The sequence below is a fragment of the Dromiciops gliroides genome, chromosome 3 (genome assembly GCF_019393635.1).
Source record: "Dromiciops gliroides isolate mDroGli1 chromosome 3, mDroGli1.pri, whole genome shotgun sequence".
NCBI lineage: Eukaryota > Metazoa > Chordata > Mammalia > Microbiotheria > Microbiotheriidae > Dromiciops > Dromiciops gliroides.
Window position 1 is genome coordinate 568,362,449 of NC_057863.1, and position 10,408 is coordinate 568,372,856.

At 39.2% G+C, this 10,408-nt stretch overlaps 1 protein-coding gene across 4 annotated transcripts in view; it reads right to left on the reverse strand.

Moving 5' to 3' along the window:
• Window positions 1-5,376, reverse strand: part of MED4 (mediator complex subunit 4) — a 31,286-nt gene extending 25,910 nt beyond the window's left edge. For 2 of the 4 annotated variants that reach the window (XM_043991626.1, XM_043991625.1), the window contains exon 1: window positions 5,137-5,376. In XM_043991626.1, the coding sequence (XP_043847561.1) occupies window positions 5,137-5,267 (131 nt within the window). In that variant the 5' untranslated portion in view covers window positions 5,268-5,376. The remainder of the gene's footprint in view (window positions 1-5,136) is intronic. The other 2 variants (XM_043991627.1, XM_043991628.1) reach the window with 2 other exon arrangements.
• Between the last annotated feature and the right edge of the window lie 5,032 nt (window positions 5,377-10,408).

A 10,408-nucleotide genomic window follows, 5' to 3' on the forward strand; every position in this document is an offset into this window, starting at 1 on the left:
CAGATGTGCAGTTGTGAGAAATGAACTGCTAACCACAGTATAGTCATGCTTGTTTTTAGTTTTTGTTGGTCATTTTTCTGGGAGAAAATGGTGACTGTATACAAATTTCCATGAAAAATGATAGTTTACAGATCATGGCTGGGTAACTGGCCTTACTGGATGAGCAAACAATAGGTTTTTTTAAAAAAGCCAATCATACTGCAGCAATGTAATACTGGTAAAGGGCATAAGATCCAGTGAAGCTTGCATGTGAAGCCATAAAGTTTTATCACCAGAATCATCACCACCAAGACTTTACATGAGCAACAATTTTAAAATCTGTTTTTCACTTGGTCTACTAGCAAAACATATGATTCAGAGTTTTGATAGACCTATCAGATGTGAGATTTCTGAAGATGCTGAACATATGAAATGATATATAAATCATGAAAACAAAGAAAAAGAAAAAAAATCTCACAAGACAATGGATTATGGTACAAGCAGCAGAACGTCTCAAGAAGGAAGAGGCATATCACCAGTTTGTTAGTGGGCTCAGTGAAGATGACTACAGATTAATAAGAAACAAAAATCTTCTTGGCACTCCTGGAGAAAAGACAATGGAGGAACTACAGCTTCTCTTAGAACAAGCAAAGGAAAATTTAGCAGCCCAATTAAATGTATGTAATTTAGGAGCTGAAGAAGAAAGCAGTTGCACCGAAGTTCCTGGGGAAAATTTAAGTGAAGAATCAATACTTCAATGGATAAATACATTTTGTCGCACAGGAATCGCCATACTCAGTGGGCAAAATAGAAACCAAATTTGGAGAGCTTTAAGTCAGAGAAATTCAGATACAGGAGAATTCCAATTTAGACTTAAAATCAACCCATATGATGAATTCCAAAATTTTGGTATCCCAAGGGAAGGATACATAAATATGCCAAATTTGAATACCAACAGCTACCAACACCAGCATATAAATAGATCTCAGCCATCCAACAGCCCAGTAGCTAGACAAAATAGAAGCAAGACCTCAAATGTGAACACTGCAATGTTGGGAGTCATGAGAGATTCTAGAAGGCAGCACACAACAGAAGGGCCTTCTTCCTGGATGATGGGCAGGTTCAGAAACGGAGCCCAGGAGTTCAGAGAAAGAGACACAGATTGTCACTCTAGTGCCAGTCCTATTCAATTCACTAGACACGTCAATGGTGTTATCCTAAGAGAAGCCTATGAAAGAAATGAATCTACAAGGTTACAGAGGCACAGAGTAAGAAACAACAGTCCACTGAGTAATCTAAGAGAAAAAATTGAAACTCTAAGATTAAGACCTACTCAGAATAGCAGTAGTCATTTAAGGTTGCAAAGACCAATTGACATCATTTCAAGAAGAAAACAAATCAACAAAAAGCTTAAGAGGTCTCATCAGCATCATATAGTTCAAAATGAACAAGAAATAGAGGGCACTCCACAATTTTCACATTTATCAACACTTTCAGGAATTCTTTCCACAAATGCAACAAGTCATCCAACCCTAAGGCTAAATCTTAGGGTAAAAGTTCTCCCTGAAGAAGAAATAGCACAAGGAAATATTTCAAGCAGAACTCGATCTAGGTTTCAAAGACCCAGAGGAGCAAATAGGAGTAACAGAGGTATATTTCAATTAGTCATTTCCCGTTCTGAAAATACTGGGTCACAAATCTGTTTCAGAACAACATGGCTACCCCTTCATGGCATTTCAGAGCCCGAGTTTCGTCAACCAAGGGTTCTACAGGTACTTCTCCAGAAGGTCCTAGCTGGGTTGAGCACTCTAAATTTTTCAAATGAAACTCGGGCCTATTTAGAAACACAGAGAGACAATCAGCACTTATGGGACATCAATTCTGAGCTGAATAACTTAAACAGAGTAAGAGCTCAAAGAGAACTAAATGAAACTCTAATTGGCTACAATGGTGAAAGTCATGCCAGGCAGAACAATGATGTGAGTAATTTGATTGAAAATATCATAATACCAACTCTCCGTCTTGCTCGTACTTTTTTACTAAGTGATGATAGCTGGTATTGCTCTGGAGGATTAACTAATGAAGAAATTGATAAATTTTCTACCAAAAGCTACGAGAGCAGCATACATGGAGAGATAAATAAAGCCTGCAGTATCTGTGTAAACACCTACACACATGGAAACAAACTAAGACAGCTGCCTTGCACACATGAGTTTCATGTTCATTGTATTGACCGCTGGCTGGCTGAAAATAATACCTGCCCCATTTGCCGCCAAGCTGTATTAGACTTAAACACAGTTTAACCAGTGGATTAAACATATGCAAATTATTTAATTTCTGCGTCTCTCTCTTTTTAAAAAAAAAGCTTTTTATTTATGTAGATAGTTCTCAATTTGTGGGCCACAAGGGAAGAGGAAAGGGAAATAAATAAGCATTTCTATAACTTCTACTATGTGCCAGGCAAGAGAGCAACAAGTAAGTGCTTTACAAATGTTATCTCATTTGATCCTCACAACAACTCTGGGAAATAGGTGCTATTATTATTATTATTATTATAATTTTACATTTGAGGAAACTATGGCAAAGCAAGGCTAAGTGCCTTGTCCAGAGTCACACAACTGGTAAACTGAGGCTGTAGTTGTAGTCAGTTCTTCCTGACTCTAGACCTAGCCCTCTATTCATTCTGTACCACCTAGCGGCCATCAGAATGTCTCCTACAAAAATGACTATTATTGGGGGCAGCTAGGTGGCACAGTGGATAAAGCACCGGCCCTGGATTCAGGAGTACCTGGGTTCAAATCTGGCCTCAGACACTTGACACTTACTAGCTGTGTGACCCTGGGCAAGTCACTTAACCCCCATGGCACTGCAAAAAAAAAAAAAAGACTATTATCCTTGTTTCTAATTCACTTTGCTAATGCTTGAAAAGACCTCTTTTTTTGTTTTTTGTTTGTTTGTTTGTTTGTTTTGGTGAGGCAGCTGGGGTTAAGTGACTTGCCCAGGGTCACACAGCTAGTACATGCCAAGTGTCGGAGGCCAGATTTGAACTCTGGTCCTCCTGAATCCAGGGCTTGTGTTTTATCCAGTGCGCCACCTAGCTGTCCCTGAAGACCTCTTTTTTTTATCCACACACAGGAATAGTTCAGGATGGGATCTGTGGTGAGGAGCAAGTAGCAAGGGAAAAGAAAGAGAATAAATCCTCTTCTTTACCACCTCAAAAAAATAACTTTTTTTTCTCCAAGTTAATCCCAGTACTGGTCCAGTTAGCAATTATCTCCAGTCTCTGTAGTTCCTACTCCTAAATATTTCATTATCTTTTTCATTCAAGAATATCTACTCCAAACTCCAGTGCCATTATAATTCTTTTACCTGCAATTTTGTCAGCAACTATAAGGAAAGCATGAAAAATAAAGCAGAAGCATTTTAAATTGTCTATCTTTTCTCCTTCTGTTACTAGTAATTAACCTTGAGAAAACACTAAAAGGACCATGCAGATGCCATGGGAAACCCCTTCCCAAATGGCCAAGTATTCACTTTTTATACCTACTGCTGGCTGCTATTTTTCTAGAGATAGAAAAAAAAATATGCTCAGACAGAAAAGCCTCCCAGAAGAGTGTAAACAGTTTTTTTCATGCAAAAGATTTTAAATTTTATATAACCAGAAATGTTTTATTTTATATTTTATGATTTCTATGCATTGTTTGGTTAATATTCCATTGTCTTAATACCTTGCAATCTGATTTCCAATTCCTTTAACTTCACTGAAAACTGCCTTCTCCAAGTTCATCAATGATCTCAATTCCTAAATCCAAAGGCCTTTGCTCAGACATCCTCCTTGAATTCTCTGCTGCTTTGAACACTGATCACCACCCCGTTTTCCCTGGAGATTCTCCCCTCCTGTGTTTTTTAGACATGGATCTCCTATCTGATCGCTCCTCAGTTTCCACTGTAAGCCCATCATCCATTTACAATCTTGCATTTTTTAACTCTTGTTTCTCATCAATTCCCAAGAATTCAACTATCATCTCTGGGCAGATTACTCCTAAATCTACATATCTAGCTCTCATTTCCCTCCTGAGCTCTAATACAATTTCACCAACTGTCTGCTAGACTGCTCCACCTGCATGACATACAGGCACCTTAAACCTGATAAATCCAAAAAAGAACTCATTACGTTCTCCCTTAAACCCACCAGCCCTCTTACATTTTTTTTATTTCCGTCAAGAATTCCGTCATCCTTCCAGTCATTTAAGTTCAGTCTAGGAGAGATGTTTAACTCTTTACTCTCCCTGAACCGCTACCCCCCCCCCCCTTGCCCCCAACCACCCAATCAGATACTAATTCTCGTTAATTTCACCTTCACTGAAATCTTTCATATTGTTCCCCTTCTATTCATGTAACCAGCACCCTAGGTTCAGGCCTTCATCATCAGTAGTCTGGGCTGTTATCACATTTGGTCTTCATTTGGTAGTTATTAACCATTAACCATTTGGTTAATAATAATACCTGGGTAACAGGTGTATTATTATTATACCCCATTTTACAGCTGAAGAAACAAACCGTTTTAGTGACTTGTTTCAATGACGCAGCTTATAAATGTGAGGCTGGATTCGAACAATTCTACTGGACTCCAGGTCCAGAGCTCCATCCATTCTGCCTTCAAACACCACCCCGCCCCCAGAACAAGTTTTTACTTAAATAAATCGACAAAGGAGGTCATCCTTATTCAATTACCAAAAATACATCCACTACCATGGGTCTGCCTGGAAATAACAAGCGCCGAGACAAAACATCAGACGTCATCTAGTCCAATGCCCTCATTTTACAGATAAGGAAACTGAGGCTACCTCCCCCTCCCCCGCCAGTCTATCTCCGGCTTGACACGAACAGTGGCGCAAGATTCCTTCCCCAGCCGACCCTCGGAGAAGGTGGACTGGCTGATCCCCACCCCACGCACCGCTAACCGTCCCGGAGGGAGGAAGCCACAGCCGCAGCTGTGGAGGGGCCCCGGACCACGGCGGGTGTCAGGAGCCCGCCTGCCCACAGGTGGAATCCGAGCCTCGGCAGGAAAGAAAGCCGGCGGGCGATCTCCGCGACGGTTCCCACCTCCCGGCCCGGCCCGGCCCCGTAGCGACCAGGCCCCGCAGCAGCCCCTACCTCGACAGCACCTCCAGGTCCTCCAGCACAGACAGCAGCTTCTCCCGCGTGGTGTTGCCGGGAATGCTGGCGATGCTGACCGATCCAGGTCGCTCCTTCTCCTTCTCGGCAGCCGAGGATGCAGCCATCATCAAGACAGAGAGAGCAGGCAAGCAACAGCCTCCGCAGTGCCCGCAGAAAGACGAATGCGGCAACTGCAGCAGTGCGACAAGATCTAGTGCGCAGATAGGTGGGAGCAGAGAGGTGGGAGCTTACGCTGCTCAGACCGCGGCCGCTAGCGGTCCGGAGGAGCAACTGCAGGCACTGGCGCCTATGCCAATACCACCTCCTGGGGAAGTGGTGAATTGCATTTTCTCTTGCCCGAGCCTTATCTCAAATCCAAAAAGGGAAAGACATTTGGGGAAAACAGGGATGGAAAAAGAGAGCGAATACTGTGTTTTCCTGGCTCATCACCAGGTTTCTACTAACCAACTCGTTTTTTTAATCTGGGCCTATGATTTCATTGGTGTGGAAATCATTCCCAATGTGGAAACTCCCTCCACTTTTGCAAAGCATACTATCATAAGTCTAGTGTTGAAAGGGACCTCAGAGAACCTACAATCCACTCCTCTCATTTTACAGATGAGGAAGGTGAGAGGAAATGTTCTATCCAAGTTCACACATCTACTGTATGACAGAATTAGAATTTGCACTCATGATCTCACCCTGCCTCTCAAATCACTTTTTTTTTCAAATCATTTTTAATATTTGACTAAAACAGAATAATCATTGGTAACTTCCTAGTCTTGGTTAGTAAGTAGTGCTAATTTTGAATTTGTAATGCATAATAAGATAACGTCGCCCACCTTTGCCTAATAAATACTGTATTTGGGTGGCAGATTGGGAACATTTTAAATTGGGTTTCCCTAATCTACACTAATTTGGAATTTAGAATTTTAATTACCTAGAGCACTTCGAGATAAAGTGACTTGCCCAGGTTCACCCATCCAGTATATGTCAGAGGTAGGACAATGAACCAAAAATTTCTTGGCTATCTTAGTCAGCTTTCTATTCACTATGTCATAGTGCCTCTCAATACAGAAACTTGGCATAAAGCACAGAGATTTTAAGTCTCAATGTAAAAAGAGAAACAGAGATAAAAGTGAAACCAGTCTTTGTTCTCAAGGAGCTCCCATTCTACTGGAAAGACAATGAATTTATAAATAAGTATTGGGAAAGCTGGAAAGCAGTCTTACAGAAATTGAGCATCCACCAATATGTTAAACCACGTATTAAGATAAAGTCAGAATGGATACATGGCTAAACAAGTTGAGGTATATGATTGTGATGGAATACTACTGTGATATAAGAAATGATGAGCTGGTTGATTTTAGAAAAACATGGAAAGACTTTGACATATGAAAGAAGATGCTATCCACCTCCGGAGAAAGAACTGACAAATAGGTATAGTATGGTCTTACATATATGTATATGTGTGTATGCATATATGTATGTATATATATATAGGTTATATATGTATGTATAGTATATACATATATTTGTGTTTAATTATAACCTTCTCTGGCTTGGGAGAAAAAAATTAAAAGTGCACAGCAAGGGGGGCAGCTAGGTGGTGCAGTGGATAAAGCACCAGCCCTGGATTCAGGAGGACCTGAGTTAAAATCCGGGCTCAAACACTTGACACTTACTAGCTGTGTGACCCTGGGCAAGTCACTTAACCTTCATTGCCCTGGGGGAAAAAAAGTGCACAGCAGAAAACAAAAGAAAACTTAGAAGGAAGCACAAAAAAGCTGAGTTGCTTTGAAAACAATGTGTAGTATTTAGTAGATAGGTTTTCAAAAAAATGTGAACAGTTTGAAATATAAATGTATTGTTTTATACTGAATTCTCTATGCTCTGCTCTGTGAATGGAAATGGTTTTTTTTCTCATTTTGTATTGAAATTTTAAATGAATTTTTAAAATAGAATTAAAAAAAAAAAGATGGGAAATAGTTGATACTTAAAGGAAGCCAGGGAAGTCAGTAGGTGGAGTTGAAGAAGACGAGCATTCCAGGCATGGAGGACAGCCAGAGAAAATACCCAGAGCCCAGACATGAAGTGTCTTGTTTCAGAACCACCAGGAGACTGATGTCACTGGATTGAAAAGAACCTGTCAGGGAGTAAGCTGTATGAAAACTGGAAGAATAGGAAGGGGCTAGGTATAAAGGACTTTGAATGACAGAAGATTCTGTATTTGATCCTGGAATTGAAAGGCAACCAATGAAGTTTATTGGGGGCACTGAAGGGAAGGAGTCACCATGGTCTAAGAGGCAGAGAGGAAAAGGGAGTATATTCAAGGCAGGAAGAAGGACTGCCAGGACAAAAGCACAAAGACAAGGGATGGGGTATTGTGTATGAAGAGCATTAAGAACTCCAGTTTGATGGAATCAGAGTGCAAGGGGAATAATATATAGTAAGGTTGGAAAAGTATTTGGAGACCAGATTATGAATGTCTTTAAAAGCCAAACCACTGGCTAAATGGATAGAGCACTGGGCTTGGAATCAGGAAGACTCATCTTCTAGGTTCAAATCCAGCCTCAGACACATACTAGCTGTATGACCCTGGGCAAGTCACATAACCCTGTTCGTCTCTGTTCATCATCTGTAAAATGAGTGGGAGAAGGAAATGGCAGCACCTTTGCCAAGAAACCCCAAAATGGGGTAAAAGAAAGTCAGACACAACTGAAATAATTCAACAACTACAAAAGCCAAACAAGGAGTTGTTGTTGTTGTTTTTAATCCTAGAGATTCCTAGAGAGTTCCTGAAGTTTATTGAGTAGCAGAATTACATGTTTAGACCTACTTTAGGAAGGTTAGGAAGATTGGCATCTGTAGTCATATAGATTGGAGAGGGGAAATAATTAAGGGAGAAAAGCCAATATGGAAGCTATTGTAATAATTAAGGGACATTTTTTAAGAGAAGGGGGGAAAAGTTCAGCAAAACCAACCAACACATCAACTGGAATATTTCATATCCATAGTTCTCCCTCTTCTGCAAGAAAGGAGGAAAGTGCATTTTCTCAGTCCTTCTCTAGGACTGTTTGTGTAACAGACTATTTTAAATTATTTGCCAAAAATTATTATTAATCATACTTTATAAATCGTGGTGGTCATAAAAAGTAAACATTGTCACTGGTATAGCCAAGCATTTTCATGGTTCAATGGAAAGGATGATAAATTTGTAGTCAGAGATATGCATTAGAATCCCTACTATGTTATTTATTAGCAGCATGACCTTTGGCAAGTTAATAAATCTCTCTATATCTCAGGTTTCCTTATATGTAAAATGAGGGGTTGGATTAAATGACTTCTAAGGTCCTTTCTACCTCTAAGTCTATGGTTTTATGATCTTAAGTATAAACCATTTTTCATTCTGACCTCAGTGGCTTAATGAGTTGAATAAGAAGGAATTGGTATTGGTGATTTGGAGGAGTTTGTGCTTGTGAATTGTGGGAGGAAAAATTGGGGGAAATTGAGAAAAATGTGAAGGGGAAAAATTTTGAGGTCTAGCTCTTACTTTAGGCATGTGGGAGAGAAGGTTGAAGGAAAAGGAGTATGAGAAAATTATTAATAATAGAGCTGGGCCTGACCTTTCTTAAGGTCAGCCCACAGTCAGGAAGTTACTTCACTCAAAACCATGCCTATAATTTTACTCGTCACAGTTTTGGCTAGAAAGGGAAAGAATCTGAGTCCGACTCTAAAATTGCCCTTGAAACAAAGGAAAGCAAGACGAATGCAGAAACTATATGAACATAATTATAAAACACTTTTCATACAAATAAAGTCAGAACTAAACAAATAAAGAAATGTGATTTGCTCATGGATAAGCCAAGTCAATATAATAAAATGACAATTCTACCTAAATTAGTTTAGTTATTAAGTACCATACCAATAAAATTATTTTATAGAACTAGAAAAAAACATAACAAAATTCATCTGGAAGAATAAATGGTAAAAATTATGAAGGGAACCTATGAAAAAAATGTGAAGTTGGCTCAGCCCAGATCTCAAACTGTATTACAAAAAAGTAATAATCTGGCACTGGCTAAGAAGTAGAGTAGAAGATCACTAGAATAGATTAGGCACATAATACACAGTAGATAATGACTATAGTAATTTAATGTTTGACAAATTTAAAAATCCCAGCTTTGGGGACAAGAAAACACTATTTGACAAAAACTGCTGGGAAAACTGGCAAGCAATTTGGCAGAAACTAAGTATAGACCAATATCTCACACCATATACCAAGAGAAGGTCAAAATGGGTCCATGATTTAGACATAAAGGGTGATATCATAAACAAATTAAGAGAGCATGGAATAGTTTACCTGTTAGATTCCATGAATAAGGGAAGAATTTATGACCAAACAAGAGATAGAGAGCATTATGGGATATAAAATGGATAATTTTGACTATATTAAATTTATTTATTTATTTAATTTTTTTGTGGGGCAATGAGGGTTAAGTGACTTGCCCAGGGTCACACAGCTAGTAAGTGTCAAGTGTTTGAGGCCGGATTTGAACTCAGGTACTCCTGAATCCAGGGCTGGTGCTTTATCCATTGCTCCACCTAGCTGCCCCTCTCAATCACTATTAATGAGAAAATGCAAATTAAAACAACTCTAAGGTATCACACCTACCAGATTGGCTAATATTACAGAAAAGGAAAGTGACATTCTGGAAAGCAATTTGGTACTATGCCTAAAGGCCTACCCTTTGACCCAGCAATAGTACTACTAGATCTACAACCCAAAAAGATCAAGGGGAAAGGAAAAGGACCTATATGTACAAAAATATTTATATTTATAACAGCTCTTTCTGTGGTGGCAAAGAATTAGAAATTGAGGGGATGTCCATCAATTGGGGAATGGCTGAACAAATCATGGTATGTGAATCTAAATGCAGATTGAAGCATGCCTTCATTCATTCATTCATTTATTTATTTACCTATTTATTTATTATTCATTTATCTATTTATCTATCTAGTTTTTCCCATTTTATATGTAATAACAAATTGTAACATTGATTTTTGAAACTGTGTTCCAAAATTCTCATTCTTCTTTCCTATCCCCCCTTAAGAACTCCAGCAATTCAATATAAGTTATATGTGTGCAGTTGTGCAAAACATAGCAGACAAAAAAATTTTAGAAAAAGGAACTAACAACAACAAAGTATACTTCCATCTGTATTCAGGTACCATCAGTTCTTTCTCTGTAGATGTGTTGCATTTTTCA